Consider the following 17016-nt stretch of genomic DNA (forward strand, 5'->3'; position numbering starts at 1 on the left):
TGTTTACAGTAAAGAGAAGCTGCAAACAGCTGCCTTTTGGTGGAGACCCAGTTTCATTACAGTACATCTTTCCAGTAGAATGCTATACAATTATTAAGAGAGGCTTTATGTCTTTATCATTGCATCTCCATTTTAATGGAACTGAAAATAGGTATTCAGACAAAATCTTGTGCAGGAATAGTTCAGTACTACTCACAATAGCCAAAACACAGAAACAACCCAAATGTCCATCAACTGATGAATAGGTAAGTAAAATGTGATATATCTGTATGCTGCTGCTGCTGCTAAGCCGCTTCAGTCGTGTCCGACTCTGTGTGACCCCCATAGACGGCAGCCCACCAGGCTCCCCCATCCCTGGGATTCTCCAGGCAAGAATACTAGAGTGGGTTGCCATTTCCTTCTCCAATGCATGAAAGTGAAAAGTGATATATCTGTATAGTGGAATATTATTATTCAGCCATAAGACAGAATGAAGTATTGATATCTGCTGCAACATGGATAAATGTTGAAAACATTACCCTAAAAGAAAGATGCTGGACACAAAAGGTCACATATTGTATAATTCTATTTATATGAAATTTCCAGACTAGGCAAATCCATAGAGATGGAAAGTATATTAGTGGTTGCCTGGGGCTAGGGGCAGAGGGAGGTGAGGAGTGACTGCTTAAGGGTTATGTGGTTTCTCTTGGGGGTGATGAAAATGTTCTGGTAATGGATGTGCAATTTTGTGACTATAATAAAAACTGAACTGCAGACTTTAAAATGGTCAAATAGCTTTATGTAAATTCGGTCTCAATAAGGACACGTTCAATTGTAACATCCAATTCAAACTGCCTTAAACAATTAAAAAAACATGTGTTTTGAGTTGAAGGTACTTAAAAACAAAAACTACCCAATGTGCACATTTTACTTCCATTCCTCAAGGGCCGCAAACCCACTTTGCTCCAAGACCCTTGCTCAGAAGCTCTGGAGAGGTGCTGTGGGGACAGCACATCGTGGAGGTAGATAGATGCTTGAGAGCCAGATAGTCTGGGATTCCAGCTCTGGTCCCACCACTAACTTACTGCCGCAACTTCTGCAGAATTCTTCGTCTTCCTCCTCTCTAAAATGGGGCAATCACAGTCCCCATCTCATTCGGTGCTTGTGAAGGAGAAGAGAGAACGTCTTTGGAGCCCCAGACACAGCGCCTGGCCGTAATAAACACTTAGATCAGCTGTTTAATATTAGCAGAGGACATCCTCTTGAACGCGGACGAATGGGAACGCCCCTCCAAGCCAGAGTGAGCAGTTTAATTAAGCCTAATGAAGCAAAGCAGGTAGGAGAGAATTTCAGAGAAAAGCAACATTAGCTCATCTTTTCTGGGCGCTGTCTCAGCGGCAGGTTCCCAGGCCCTTCCTCGAGTGAGTTCGTCTCGCTACCCACCCCGCCTGGCCACCCGCCCCCGGCAGAGATGCGCTGGGAACCAGAGACGCGGGCGGCCGCAGCCCCGCCCCAGCGGCAAGGAGGGGGCAGCCGTGGGGCGGAGAAATGCGGGCAGTGGTCTGCGGCCTTGCTGGCCTTCTGGTCCCGGGCGGGGCTGCGGGGGTGGGCGAAGGCCGGGGAGAACCAGAGGCCTTCGCCCGGCGCAGCGCGGTGCGGCCTGCAGGGAAAACCGAGCTTAAGGGCCTGGAGGAACTTGAGGACCGGGCTGAGGCGCAAGGGAATTGGGGGATGCCAGGGCGCGGGGCGAAGGGTGCCGGGACCCGGGGGTGGGCGGGCGGGGACGAGAAGCCAGGGGAAGCGGGGACCTGAAGGAACCCAGAGGGTGGGTGTGGATTAGAGGGTTAAGCGAACCAAAGGGGAGTTGGAATCCGCCGGCCCCGCCTCCACGAAACGCCCTTGACCGAGCTCGGCGCCCTTCCCTTAAAGCCCACGCTTTGGGCTCCGCGCGAACCCTCCCTGTTCACAAGGCTATGATTACTCACTTGTCTCTTCCACTGGTCTGCGATTGTTTTCAAAGTTGTTTTTATTTCGTTTTAAACAGTGCACACAGGATCAAAACTGTGTCCCTCTTCTGCGCTTCAGCAGAGACCTCGGGGCTCCTTGAGAGCAGGCCTGGTCTATTTCCACATCTCCAGTGCCTGGCACAGGGTAACCTCTCAGCAGTTGGTGGCTGAGTACATAATGAATGGTTGCCTGATTGAACTGCCTTTGCTGGGAGGCATATCGCAACCTTGGAACTCTAGAAGCAGAGGTGGAGGGACTGTGGCAGCGAGCCCGGCTCAGAAGTGCTAAGAGCTGCTACAGTCCCTTACGTGTGTGGTGTTGTTCAGGCAAAGTCGTGTCTGACCCCTTGAGACCCCATGGCCTGCAACAGGCCAGGCTCCTCTGTCCCCCACTGTTCCTGGAGTTTACTCAAATTCGTTTCCATTGAGTCGGTGATGCCCTCTAACCATCTCATCCTCTGCCACTGCCTTCTCCTTTTGCTTTCAATCTTTCCCAGCATCAGGATCTTTTCCAATGAATCGGGCTTTTCGCATCAGGTGGCCAAAATATTGCAGCTTCAGCTTCAGCAATAGTCCTTCCAGTGAATATTCAGGGTTGATTTCCTTTAGGATTGACTCATTTTGATCAATGGCGAGGCAGTAATGAGCAGTGGTGTAAAGTGTGATCTTACTTTTCTGCCCAGGAATTGAACCTGGGTAGCCTGAATGGTTAGATGGCATCACCGACTCGATGGACATGAGTTTGAGCAAGCTGTGGGAGTTGGTGATGGACAGGGAAGCGGCATTCTGCAGTCCATGGGGTTGCAAGAGTCTGACACGACTGAGCAACTGAATTGAGCCTGGATGAAAAGCTGGAATCCTAGCCAGGGTTAGAGGCTAGAAGCTATTTTCCCCTGGATCTTTGTCCCCAGTGAAAAATGCATTTATCATGGAGGCAAAACTGTAAATGCAGGTACAAAGTTTATTTCTAGAGACATAGCAGACAAGTGGGAGAGCACATGGAGAATCAATTTGTTAAGACAGAAGCAAGACAAAGATGCACACCTGGAGAGAAAGGGTATGGATGTCCCCTCCATACCCTGAGGAGTGAGGCGGAGCACCGTAAAGAGGCTGTTAAGTCATTTATACAGGTCAGTTCTTCTGGGCCTTTGTCTTCCTTCAGGCCAATTATCTGGCTTCTTTTCCCCTGGGATCCTCTTCTGGGTGCGCACGCACCCCTCTGCCAAGATGGATCTTGAAGTGAAGGCTTCTGGGAGGAGCAAGACTCCTGATGGCCTGGCATTATCCCTTGACTTTTTACCTACAGGGAATCTTTCTGCACATGTATAGTGTCTCCCTTGTCCTCAAAGAGGGAGGGCTGGAGAGCCCTTAATCCTTTACTCAAACAGCGTTTTGCCCCTCTTTGTCCTTGCTATGACTACTACCTTAACGTGTTTACAAGAGACAAACACTGACTATTTACCCTGTTTCTGTTGTTACATCCATTTTGGAGGTCAAACAGGAGGCTAATTGTAAATGCCTTAACTGGAGCCCATCTATCTCTTGTCTCAGGAAATGCTAACAATTGTTAAGTATCCAGCTTGAAGCCCACTTCTTCATGCCTCCTGAAATGCAAAAAGGAGGCCAGTTGTAAATGTCTAACCTGGAGTCTGTCTCCCCTCAGCTTGATTTCCTTGCTGTCCAAGGGACTCTCAAGAGTATTCTCCGGCAACACAATTCAAAAGCATCAATTCTTTGGTGCTCAGCCTTCTTCACGGTCCAATTCTCACACCCGCACATGACTACTGGAAAAACCACAGCTTTGACTATGTGAACCTTTGTCAGCAAACTGATATCTCTGCTTTTTAACACACTGTTCTAAGTGTTGTGCGCTGGTGGACAATGTCAGAGCACACTCATTGCTCTTCCCTCTTCTGAACCTCACACTATCCTTGGGAAGTAGGTATGGCTAATGCTGTAATTCTCATTTCACAGGTGAGAAAAACGAGGTTCGGAGCCAGAAGTTAGGTGGAACCCAGCCTTGCCTGCTTTCTGAGGCCAGCCTTCCTAGAGTTCCTGCACCAGGCTTGTAGCAACTGATGCCAGGAGGGCTGGCATTCCTCCTGCTTTTCCTTTTGCCTGCTGCAGATTTCAGGGCTGCAGGGTGCAAAGAGGGGGCCCTGGACTGGTGACTACAGTCAAGAGTAGGTGGAATGTTGGTAAAGATATTAAAATAGAGCAAAGTTGTCATTTAATACCAGTTCAAGCTTGATTCAATGCAGGTGTACTTGCCAACCCTTGATAGGGCTATGTACTTGGGGAGGAGGGTGAGCTGATGAATGAGACATAGGACTTGCACTCAGGGAGCCAAAACTTGGTAGGACATTAGCTTTAATATTTATATTTATTTATTTGGCTGTGCTGGGTCTTAGTTGCAGCACTCAGGATCTTTAGTTTTGGTATTCCAACTCTTAGTTGTGAAATCTAGTTCCCTGACCAGGGATCAAATCCAGGCCACTTGCACTGGGAGCATGAAGTCTTAGCCCCTAGACCACCAGGTAAGTCCCAGGACATTAGGTTTATATACAGGATATTTAGGAGCTCAAGAGGTTTATCTAAAAATAGCGATTCTCAACCAAAGGTACACAGCATACCTGTGGAGATTTTTAAGAATATCTGTGCAGAATATTGCTGTCAGTCACACCTCAGACACACTGGGTTAGAATTTCCTGGAATGGGATCAAAGTATGTGGATTTTAAAAAAAGCTTTCCCTGGATTCTGATGTACACACCTACATAAGACCTGTTGCTCTAATACAGTTTTTATTTTTTTAACGATACATGGAATTCCCTGACAATCCAGTGGTTAGGACTCTGCCCTTCAACTGCCAGGGGCCTGGGTTTGATCCCTGGTGAGGTAACCAAAATTCCCCAAGCTGTGTGGTGGGGGTAAGGGTTGGGGGCAGGAGATAAATAGTCACTGGACCTCCAGGGAAGTCCCTGTGCTAAATGTTTTATATATATATATATATTTTCATTTACTTCTCACAGCAACCCTGTGAGATTTGCACAATGAGCAAATCAAGGCTTGAATAGTTTAAATTATCCATAATCAAAGGGTTAGTAAGCGGTGGGGGCAGAATTAAGGCTTTGATTTAATTTAAATCCCTGTCTGCAGAGCTATGATCTTTCTGGTTTGACCCACAGAGGAGCTGGCAATCTGATGCTAACAGAGAAATTCACCAGCAATCCACTTTCAACTTTATTAGTCATACCTCCAAGGCCATCTTCTGTTTTTACCTTTCCAGAAGCAAGCACTAGATAATTTAAAATTAAAAAGTCACTACCAACTAAAGACATAAAACTTTCTGTAGTATTCTGTTCCACCAGGGGACCCAATGAACTATACCTTCCAGTACTGGAAGATACCCTGACACAGTCCCCTACTTCTGAATTTGGGCTGGCCCTTTGATTTGCTTTAACCAATTGAATATGGGAAAGCACCAGTCCTGAGGCTATCTTGCAGCTTCCACTTTTGCCTTTTTTGGGAAGCCACTATGGGGGGCTTCCTTGGTGGCTCAGTGGTAAAAAAAAAAATCCACCTGAAATGCAGGAGCCACAGGAGACATGGGTTTGATCCCTGGGTCAGGAAGATCCCCTGGAGGAGGGCATGGCAACCTACTCCAGCATTCTTGCCTAGAGAATCCCATGGACAGAGGAGCATAGTGGACTACAGCCCATAGGGTCGCAAAGAGTTGGACAAGACTGAAGTGACTCAGCATGCACACACGCAATCCAACATGTAAGAAATCTGGCTATTGTGTTGGACAGATTATGTGGAAAAGTCACATGGAGAAGGAGAGGATTTAAGTCTGTGGGAAGAGAGAGGCCCAATCATTCTTGTTGAACCAGTCCCCAGCTGATGCTATGACCTACAGTAAGGCCAGCAGAAAAATGGCAGGGCTAATCCCAGACTAGATTTAATAGTGAGCTAATTATATGGTTGTTTTAAAACTTTTTTTTTTTTAACTCTCACTGTTTTTATTTTCAGTTATGCTTCTTTCTAGTTTTATTTATATACGTACACACATTTTTCACAGTTGATTTCCCAGGCTATTGATAATCCCTTTTCCTCCACAGTTAACACTTTTCCCACATCATTTTAAAACATTCTAAGAACACTGTTTTCATGGCTGCATTACCGTGTTCTACCTAACTGGTCTCCATTTACGACCAATCCAGTTCCCTTAGATAAAATATTTATGATGATATTTTAATTTGAATTTCTTTAAGATCGATTTGTTGTTGTTGTTTAGTTGCTAAGTTGTGTCTGACTCTTTTGCAGCCCCGTGGACTGTAGTCCACCGGGCTCCTCTATGAATGAGATCTGCCAGGCAAGAATACTGGAGTGGTTTGTTTTTTTTTTTAAACAATTCTATTTATTTATGGCTGTGTTGAGTCATCGTTGCTGTGCGCTGGCTTTCTCTAGTTGCGGGCAAGTGGGGGCTACTCTCTAGTTGCCTTGCATGGGTGCGTCATCGCAGTGGCTTCTCTTGTTACAGAGCACGGGCTCTAGGGTAGATAGACTTTAGTAGTTGCGATTCCTGGGCTCTGGAGCACAGCCTCAAATAGTTGTGATGCACAGGCCTACTTGCTTCCTGGCATGTGGGATCTTCCTGGATCAGGGATGGAGCTCATGTCTCCTGGTCTGCCAGGTCGACTCTTCAGCACTGAGCCACCAGGAAAACCAGGGTTATTGTTGGTGGATAACCAACAAAAATCTGTTGTATAGCACATGGAACTCTGCTCAATATTCCGTGCCAGCCTGGATGGGAGAGGAGGTGTGGGGGATACTGGATACATGTATATGTGTGGCTGAATCCCTTCTCTGTTCACCTAAAAGTATCACAACATTGTTAACCAGCTATACCCCAATATAAAATGTTTTTGGTGTTAAAAATAAAAAGTTTATGTTTTGGGGTGTTTTGTTACACGACAAATAATGAAAGCACTTCCTCATCTCTCCTCTAGTGACAACTGGTACATTCAGTTATGCATGAAGCTGAAGTCTTCACTGTTTTTCTCAACTGTATTATTAATACAACAGTTTGCCAGAAGCTTTCACATTAATTACTAGGACCCAAGAAAGCTTTTTTCAAAAGAAAGAGGTGCTAGGTAGGAGTCCAGAAGCTCAGCCTTTGGCCCTAGTTTTGTTACTAGCTGCATGCCTTTTGAAAGCCATTTATCTTTTTGTCTCAATTGTAAAATGGGGAGACGAATGCTCACTCTACTTACCAGAGAAGGGTAAAAATGAGAAAAGCCGAGTTGAAAAGTAAAACGAATTTTCAAAAGATACAAACATCTCAATATAAAAAAACCCAAACAACCCAGTCAAAAAATGGGCAGAAGATCTAAACAGACATTTCTCCAAAGGATACATACAAATGGCAAACACACACACATACACACACATGAAAAGATTATCAACACCACTAATTATTAAAGAAATGCAAATCAAAACTAAATGAGGTATCAGATGGCCATCATCAAAACATCTACAAACAATAAATGCTGGAGAGGGTGTGGAGAAAAGGGAACCCTCCTATGCTGTTGGTGGGAATGTAAATTGGTACAGCCACTATGGAAAACAGAATGGAAGTTCCTAAAAGAAAAAAAAAAAAACACTAAAAATAGAGTTACAATATGATCCAGCAATCCCACTCCTGGGCATATATCCAGAGAAAATTAATTTGAAAAGATACATGCACCCCCAGTGTTCACTGTAGCACTATTTAAAATAGCCAGGACATGGACACAACCTGTGTCCATCAACAGAGGAATGGATACAGAAGAGCTTGGGAACTTCCTTGGTGGTTCTATGATTGAGACTTCTTCCAATGTAGAGTGTGTGCATTTAATCCCTGATCAGGGAACTAAGATCCCACATGCTTCATGGCCAAAAAACCACAACATAAACAACAGAAGCAATATTGTAACAAATTCAGTAAAGGCTTTAAAAATGATACACATCAAGAAGAGGTAGTACATATACACAAGGGACTATTACTCAGTCATAAAAAGAACAAAATAATGTTATTTGCAGCAACATAGATGGATCTAGAGATTGTCATAATGAAGTCAGAGAAAGAAAAATATGATATCACTTAAATGTGGAATATAAAAATACAGTACACATAAATTTATGTACAGAACAGAAATTAGCATTGCAGATGGAAAAAACAAATTTATGGTCACTAGAGAGAGAGGGGGGGAACAAATTGGAATATTGGGATTGACATATACACATTTTGTTGCTGTTCAGTCAGTTGTGTCCGACTCTTTGCAACCCCACGGACTGCAGCACATGAGGCTTCACTGAGTAAGTGATACTATCCAACCATCTAATTCTCTGTTGTCCCCTTCTCCTGCTTTCAATCTTTCCCAGCATCAGGCTCTTTCCCATTGAGTCAGCTCTTCGCATCAGGTGGCCAAAGTATTGGAGCTTCAGCATCAGTCCTCCCAATGAATATTCAGGACTGATTTCCTTTAGGATTGACTGGTTTGATCTCCTTGCAGTCCAAGGAATGCTCAAGAGTCTTCTCCAATGCTACAGTTCAAAAGTATCAATTCTTATTTAAGCATTCAACCTACTTTATGGTCCAATTCTTACATCCATACATGACTATTGGAAAAACCATAGCTTTGACTATACAGACTTTTGTCGGCAAAGAAATACCTCTGTTTTTTAATATGCTGTCTAGGTTGGTCAGCAGGTTGGTCATAACTTTTCCTTCAAGGAGCAATTTCACGGCTGCAGTCACCATCTGCAGTGATTACAGAGCCCAGAAGTCTGTCATTGTTTCCATTGTTGCCCCATATATTTGCCATGAAGTAATGGGACCAGATGCCATGATCTATTTTTTTGAATGCTGAGTTTTAAGCCAGCTTTTTCCCTCTCCTCTTTCATTTTCATCAAGAGGCTCTTTAGTTCCTCTTTGCTTTCTGCCATAAGGGTGGTGGCATCTGCATATCTGAGGTTATTGATATTTCTCCTGGCAATCTTCATTCCAGCTTGTGCTTCATCCAGCCCAGCATCTCTTGTGATGTACTCTGCATATAAGTTAAATAAGCAGGGTGACAATATACAGCCTTGACGAACTCCTTTTCCTATTTGGAACCAGTCTGTTGTCCCATGTCCAGTTCTAACTGTTGCTTCCTGACCTGCATACAGGTTTCTCAGGAGGCAGGTCAGGTGGCCTGGTATTCCCATCTCTTTCAGAATTTTCCACAGTTTGTTGTGATCCATACAGTCAAAGGCTTTAGCATATGAAGTAGAAGTAGACTTTTTTCTGGAATTCTGTTACTTTTTCTATGATCCAACAGGTGTTGGAAATTTGATCTTTGGTTCCTCTGCCTTTTCTATATCCAGCTTGTACATCTGGAAGCTCTTGGTTCATGTACTGTTGAAACCTAGCTTGGAGAATTTTGAGCATGACCTTGCTAGCATGTGAAATGAGTGCAACTGTGCAGTAGTTTGAACATTTTTTGGCATTGCCCTTATTTGGGATTAGAATGAAAACTGACCTTTTCCAGTCTTGTGGCCACTGCTGAGTTTTCCAAATTTGATAATATATTGAGTGCAGCACTTTCACAGCATCATCTCTTAGGATTTGGTCCGTATAGTCAAAGCTGTGGTTTTCCCAGTAGTCATGTACAGATGTGAGAGCTGGACAATAAAAAAGGCTGAACACCAAAGAATTGATGCCTTTGAACTGTGGTTCAACCTGAATATTCATCAGAAGGATGGATGCTGAAGCTAAAGCTCCAATACTTTGGCCACCTGATGCAAAGTGCCAACTCACTGGAAAAGACCATGATTCTGAGAAAGATTGAAGGCAGGAGGAGAAGGGGATGACAGAGGATAAGATGGCTGGATGGCATCATTGACTCAATGGACATGAATTTGAGCTAACTCAGGGAGATAGTGAAGGACAGAGAAGCCTGGTGTGCTGCAGTCCATAGGGTCCACAAAGAGCTGGACACAACCTAGCAGCAACAGCTGGAATTCCATCACCTCCACTAGCTGCTTGTGGTGATGCTTCCTAAGGCCAACTTGACTTTGCATGCCAGGATGTCTGGCTCTAGGTGAGTGATCACGCCATTGAGGTTATCTGGGGTCATTAAGATTTTTTTTTGTACAGTTCTTCTGTATATTCTTGCCACCTCTGGCTCACACTACTATAGAAAAAATCAATAGATAACTAATAAGAACCTACTGTACAGCACAGAGACCGCTACTCAATACTCTGCAATGGCCTATATGCGAAAAAAATCTTAAAAAGAGTGGATATATTTATATGGATAACTGCTTCACTATGCTGTACACCCGAAACTAACACAATCTGAAAAAACTTGCTAGCACGCCACCCTCCCTCTAACAGAAAGAGCCGCCAACTCCAGGTCTCGCGACAATTTCTTCTTTCTTCGGAAACCGCTATAGATCTCGCGATAATTACCTGTCCAATCACGAAGCTGAATGGAGGCCCAAGATGGCGGCGCACTGGCAGCGTAACATCTGCGTTTCTAGGATCTTCGCGCAGCGTGTGGTTAAGACTCTGGGGTTGTAGAGGTCCACACTATACTAGTCGTCTGGCAGGAACTTTGACTTCAGAGGTGAGTCACTTAATATCACTCATACGGGTTGCGAGTCCACTTAACCTTTGTAGCACCCAGGTTCCCTATTCCCAGTTTCTGGGCCTGTGAGGTGCTGGCTTTGGGATCTAGGGAGAGAGACCTGATTGTGTGTGTGTGCGTGCGTGCGTGCGCGGGGGCGTCTGTGTGGTGTGGATGGGTGGGAGGAGTTGGCAAATAGAATGGAGACTGGTACTGAGAAGGAAAGACCCCCTAGGCGGAGGCGGTTTAGAGAGATCCAAAACTGAGGCGGGAAGACAGTGTGAGTAGGTAAGGTGAGCACGTGAAAGGAGTGGAAGAGATGGAGAACTGGCAGTGGCGGAACTGTGGAAAAAGTCGGATTTATGAGAAAGGGAGACGAGAGAAAATAGAAATTAGAAGTGGTAGGGATCTGTGCAGAAGGAATTAAAAGTTCTGAGAGCAGAATTTAGATTATTTTACAGAATTATATATTAAGTAACGAGTGATAGTTGAAGAGGAATATTGAGGGTCGGGAGGAACCAGGGAAACAGAAGCATGGAGATGGGAAAGATTTAAGAAAGTGGAAGCGTCAGCTTAGTTAAATGAAGGTCTGCCACTTTGGCTTTCTGCACTGACTTGGGTAACCGGAAGAAAAAGGTTCAGTCCTAGCCCTGAACCTTTTAGAGACTCAAGATGGGGGCTGCTTATCAAGAATGAGAGTTCTGTGTTTTAAGTGCCCTGGACAGTGTAAGAGTTCCATCGTGCTTTCAACCAAAAAACACTTATTGCTTACCTACTCTCCAGGTCCTACTTTAGGCTCTGGGATATCGCAGTGAAAAAGATAGACAAAGTATTTTCCCTCATGAAGCTTACTGGCAAGGCAAATTTTAAAAAGTAAAATATATGAAATGTCAGATGGGCAAGTTCTCTGAAGAAGACTGAAGCAACTAAAGGAGACAAAGGGTTCACTCGCTGCTCATTTAAATGGGGGTACTCAGAAAAGGTCGGAGAAGGCAGTGGCACCCCACTCCAGTACTCTTGCCTGGAAAATCCCATGGACGGAGGAACCTGGTAGGCTGCAGTCCATGGGGTTGCTAAGAGTCGGATATGACTGAGCGACTTCACTTTCACTTTTCACTTTCATGCACTGGAGAAGGAAATGGCAACCCACTCCAGTGTTCTTGCCTGGAGAATCCCAGGGTCGGGGGTGGGGGTGGGGGGGCCTGGTGGGCTGCCGTCTGTGGGGTCGCTCGGAGTCGGACACGACTGAAGCGACTTAGCACTTAGCAGAAAAGGTATCAGTAAGAAAGTGAGGTTTGATCAAAGACCTGAACAAGCTGAGGGTACCTTGCATGTATGTATTTCTGGGGGAAGAGCAACTCGTGCAGACCAAACAGCAAGTACAGAGCCCCTGAGGCAGGAGTGTGCCAGACTTGATAGAGAAACGACAAGGAAGCCTGCGTGGCTACAGCAGAATGAGCCAGAAAGAGAAAAGTTTGGAGAGAAGTGGAGAGTGACAAGGCTGATGCCAGGTAAGGGCTGACACTCAGTTAAACTCTGAGGAATGGGGTAGATTTAGCTAAGAACCCACTGCCTGTATAGGGAGCTCCTAGCAAAGAAGTGGCTTTATTGATTCGATGTGTATCTGTTCTGACCAAGAGGGGTGAATAATGGAGGAAGTGATTTTACCATATCTGTAGTTTAATTTGTCCATGTGTGTTCAGAGTGTCGTGTGTTCTGTGATGTACACTGGACAGGGAGGAGAAAGTGGCAACAAATGAGTTTGGAGGGATAGATTTATGTGTGGCTTGTTAATTATTTTGAGTTTCATCAGCCTAAAAGCTTTAGGAAGCCACTGAAGGGATTTACCTAGGAATGTTCAGTTTTGCATTGGGGTGGGAGGAGGGGTATGTTGTCACCAGGATGAAGTGGATTGTTGGGGCAAGAGTGGTTAGAGAGACATCAGTTAGAGGCTATTGTAGTTAGCCAGGAAAGAGATGATTACGATCTCTGGCCTAGAGGTGTGGAGTTGCGAAGGGTGAAAAATGGATGAAAATGAAGTGAAAGTGTTAGTCGCTCAGTCGTGTCCAACTCTGTGACCCCATGTACTGTAGCTCCCCAGGCTTCTGTGTCCATGGAATTGTCCAGGCAAGAATATTGGAGTGTCTGTAAAGCAATTATCCTTCCATTAAAAAATAAATAATTGAAATTAAAAAAAATGAAATACAATAAAATAAAATTCTGGAAAAAAAAGGATACTTTGGAAGTATCCTTTTGGAGAAGGAAGATATTTCCTTCTCCAAAAAATGGGCCAAGAAATAATTAGGAAACAGAATAATCAGAACATAGTGTGTTTGGAATGGAGGAGGTGAGGTAGAAAAGGTACTGAAGATTTCTTGCTTTTGTGCCTTGAGGAAGATCTTGGTGTCATTCAGCAAAATAGGGAAGATTAGAGGAGGACCTATTTAGGGTGGGTAGAAATGGTTTCATTTTGGACATGTTGTGCATGAAGTGCTTTTGAGCCTTTCAAGTGAGTGGTCTGGTGGGCAGTTAGCTGCATGATTTCGATTGTCTGTAATGAAGACAATTCTTTTTTGAAAATGGTTCTTAAATGTGAAAAGCTATCAAAAACCTGAGTTAGAGTGTTAACATTTATAACCATTTAAAGTTATATCTCTAACAAAGCCTGCAAAGGAAATGTGCTTACTGCTAGGAGATTCTATTGTTGTTTAGTTGCTAAGTCATGTCGACTCTTGCAGCCTCTTGGATTGTAGCGTTCACGCTTCTCTATCCATGTGATTTTTTAGGCAAGAATACTGGAGTGTGTTGCCATTTCCGTCTCCAGGGGATCCTCCTGACCCAGGGATTGAACCCGTGTTTCCTTCATTGGCAGGTGGATTCTTTAGCACTGAGCCACCAGGGACGCCCTAAGAGTTTACAGTAGCTGCTATGGCTGACCTGGGGAAATTAAGGAAGGAAAGACCTTCGTGAAGAGGAGAGGCTTGAATTGTGGTAGTAAGGATGAGTAGGAATTAATCAGGTGAAGAGGGGGAGGAAAGAACTTTACAGACAAAAGGGGCAATCTGTGTGAAGACCCTGTTGCCGGAGTGGAGGGAGAGAAAGAAGAGCAAGGGCGAGACTTGAGCTCATGCTGAAGCTGCACTGTGCTGGGTCTTGTGTGTATGCTGAAGTAATGTTTTTTGTTTTTCTCCTAAAAGTAAAGTTTTGAGCAAGTGGGCATGGGAGGAGGACACAGTGAGATTTGTGTTTAGAAATGATCCCTGCATGGTGGAAAAAGGCATGGAGAGAAAAAGTGTGGGTTCATGGAGACCAATTAACAGGCTGCTGTAGCAGTATGGGCAGATTGTATGGGCTGCTATTGGTGAGCCTGGGGAGAAATAGATGGATCTGAGAGATATTTAGCAGGTAAAATCCATATGACTGTTAATTTTTTGGAATACAAGAGGGATAGAGAACTATCAGATGACTCTTAGGATTCTGACTTACATAGTACCATTTAGATGAATGTGTGTTATGAAAAAAGTAAAAAATGCAGAATGATATAAAGAAAAGAAAAATCACCTACCATCTAGAGATATACACTAAATAAAATTACCAACTGCTTAGAGAGTTACTCAACTACTGCAGTGACTTTTCTTCTGGTTTTTATTTCTTGCTATAAATGTGTTAACTTTTTTCTTCTGTGTATTCTCAAGGAAAACAAAATTTTTGTTTTCAGTTGGTTTTAGCTACCTAGAAATGGCAAGACTGAAATTTATAAAAGAAGTTGGAATAGAAGATGTTTTTTGGTAGAGTTTGAAATCAGGAAGTTAAAAAAAGAAAAAGATGTCTTTTGAACCTTTAGTGACTTCATGGTGCACAACCAAATAGTCCACTCAAGACCACTGTAAAAACTAACCTCTGATGGTAGTGTTCTTGGGGGTAGATTATATTGCCTTCTGCCACGTTGATGCTTTTATTTTTTATTTATTTATTTGGCTGCACCAGGTCTTAGTTGCAGCATATGGGATCTGGTTCCCTGACCAGGGATTGAACTTGGGACCCCTGCATTGGGAGCCTGGAGTCTTAGCCACTGGACCACCAGGGCAGTCCCACTTTGATGCTTTTAAAGGGAATAGTTTCAATTTTCTTCCCTGGGTTTAAAAGAAAAAGATTCATCATATGTTGCATATACATTTTTTAAAATTGTGGTACGATACATATAACAAAATTTACCATTTTAACCTTTTTTAAGTGTACCATTCAGTGGCTTTAAGTATATTCATGGTGTTGTGCAACCATTACTACCATCCATTTCTATAAGTTTTTCATCATTCTAAACACAAATCATATACCATTAAACAGTAATTCACCGTTCCACCCTCCTCCCACCCCCAGTAACCTCTATTCTACTCTGTATGAATTTGCCTATTGTTGGCTCTTCATATAAGTGTAATAATATAGTATTTGCCCTCCAGTGTGTGGCTTATTGCCCTTAGCATAATGTTTTTAAGGTTCATACATGTTGTAGTGTGTGTCTGAATTCATCCCTTTAGGGTTGATTAATATTCCAATGTATATACTTCCCACATTTTGATTATTTGTCTGCTTGTGGATACGTGAAGTTGCATCCCACCTTTTAACCATTGTGAATGACTCTGCCATGAACATTCAGTCAGTTCAGTTCAGTTGCTCAGTCATGTCCAACTCCTTGTGACCCCGTGGACTGCAGCCCACCAGGCTTTCCCAACTCCTGAGGCTTGCTCAAACTCAGGTCCATTGAGTCAGTGATACCATCCAACCATCTCATCCTCTGTCAATCCCTTCATTAAATCTTTCCCAGCATCAGGGTCTTTTCAAATGAGTCAGTTCTTCCCATCAGGTGGCCAAAGTATTGGAGCTTCAGCTTCCGCATCAGTCCTTCCAATGAATATTCAGGACTGATTTCCTTCAGGATTGACTGGTTTGATCTCCTTGCTGTCCAGGGGACACTCAAGGGTCTTCTCCAACACCACAGATCAAAAGCATCAATTCTTTGGCGCTCAGCTTTCTTTATGGTCCAACTCTCACATTCATATATGACTACTGGAAAAACCATAGCTTTGACTATACAAACCTTTGTTGGCAAAGTAATGTCTCTGCTTTTTAATATGCTGTTTCGATTGGTCATAGCTTTTCTTTCAAGGAGCAAGTGTCTTTTAATTACATGGCTGCAGTGACCATCTGCAGCGATTTTGAAGCCCAAGAAAATAAAGTCTGTCACTGTTTCCATTGTTTCCCCATCTATTTGCCATGAAGTGATGGGACTGGATGCCATGATCTTCGTTTTTTGAATGTTGAGTTTTAAGCCAGCTTTTCCCCCATGAACAGTACGGAAAGGCTGTGAACATTCCAGGTACTTATTTGAATCTCTGCTTTCAGTTCCTTTGGATCTATACATGGGATTGGAATTGCTGGATCATATGGTAATGTTTAATTTTTCAAAGAACCACCAGACCTTTCCACAGCGGTCATACCATGTTCATTCCCACCTGCAATGCCTGAGGGCTCCAGTTTCTTCATGTGTTCGCCAGTACTTGCTATTCTCTCTCTCTCTTTTTTTTAATAATAGCCATCCCATTGTGTATGAATTGATAGCTTACTATGGTTTTGATTTGTGTTTCCTTAATGACATAGAACATCTTTTCATGTGTTTATTTGTTGTATACCTTTAAAAATATAGCTTCTTCTTTCTCACTTGATTAGCGAAGATGTGTTGGCTGTAACCGTTGACTTGGCAACCACAACTTTTCTTGTTGATTTTGTTTAACTAAATATGCTGATTCCCGCCCTTTTTTTTTTCTTTTTAAAGATGGCTCTGAGTAAATCAATGCATGCAAGAAATAGATACAAGGACAAACCTCCTGACTTTGCATATCTGGCAACCAAATATCCAGATTTTAAGCAGCATGTTCAGATAAATCTGAATGGAAGAGTGAGGTAGGTAACAGATGAAGAATTCTTGATACAGTATTATTCTAGTCTAATTTGAATGGGCCCTGCGTAGTGGAAAGTATACTGGACTGATAGTAGACTTGAATACTAATTCTAGACTTTTCCTTAAACTTCTCATCTGACCTTGGACAAATCACTTCTGTTTTAGCTTTTTAATCTATTAAATAAGACTGGACCAAAGGCTTTTAAGTTTCCTTCTGACTTAAAAAACCCCAGAAAGTAACAACAAGAAAAACCTCTTGATGTCCAGATTATTGCTTACTCAGCAGGGTAACTGCAGCAACCTTAGGATTGTGCCTTCAGACCTGATGGGGGTCTGAGGTCCTTATTTTAAGTGTATATTTATTTTGTTGTGAGGTAGGAGAATACTAACCAGGACCTCAAAACTGATTTCACTTCAGTATTA

At 43.4% G+C, this 17016-nt stretch overlaps 1 protein-coding gene and 1 long non-coding RNA gene across 3 annotated transcripts in view; both read left to right on the plus strand.

The window, feature by feature from the left end:
• Positions 1 to 1206: 1206 nt before the first annotated feature.
• Positions 1207 to 4193, plus strand: LOC129649472 (uncharacterized). Its single transcript, XR_008713116.1, has 3 exons — positions 1207 to 1315; positions 2959 to 3115; positions 3960 to 4193. It is a non-coding gene; the product is annotated as an uncharacterized LOC129649472 (long non-coding RNA).
• Positions 4194 to 10470: 6277 nt separating this feature from the next.
• Positions 10471 to 17016, plus strand: part of METTL16 (methyltransferase 16, RNA N6-adenosine) — a 70802-nt gene continuing 64256 nt past the window's right edge. Inside the window, exons 1-2 of one of the 2 annotated variants that reach the window (XM_055576914.1) lie at positions 10471 to 10637; positions 16468 to 16595. In XM_055576914.1, the coding sequence (XP_055432889.1) occupies positions 16468 to 16595 (128 nt within the window). In that variant the 5' untranslated portion in view covers positions 10471 to 10637. Of the gene's footprint in view, positions 10638 to 10660; positions 10926 to 16467; positions 16596 to 17016 lie in introns of those variants that run through there. The other variant, XM_055576915.1, reaches the window with a different exon arrangement.

This window comes from Bubalus kerabau, chromosome 4 (genome assembly GCF_029407905.1).
Source record: "Bubalus kerabau isolate K-KA32 ecotype Philippines breed swamp buffalo chromosome 4, PCC_UOA_SB_1v2, whole genome shotgun sequence".
Classification (NCBI taxonomy): Eukaryota; Metazoa; Chordata; class Mammalia; order Artiodactyla; family Bovidae; genus Bubalus; species Bubalus kerabau.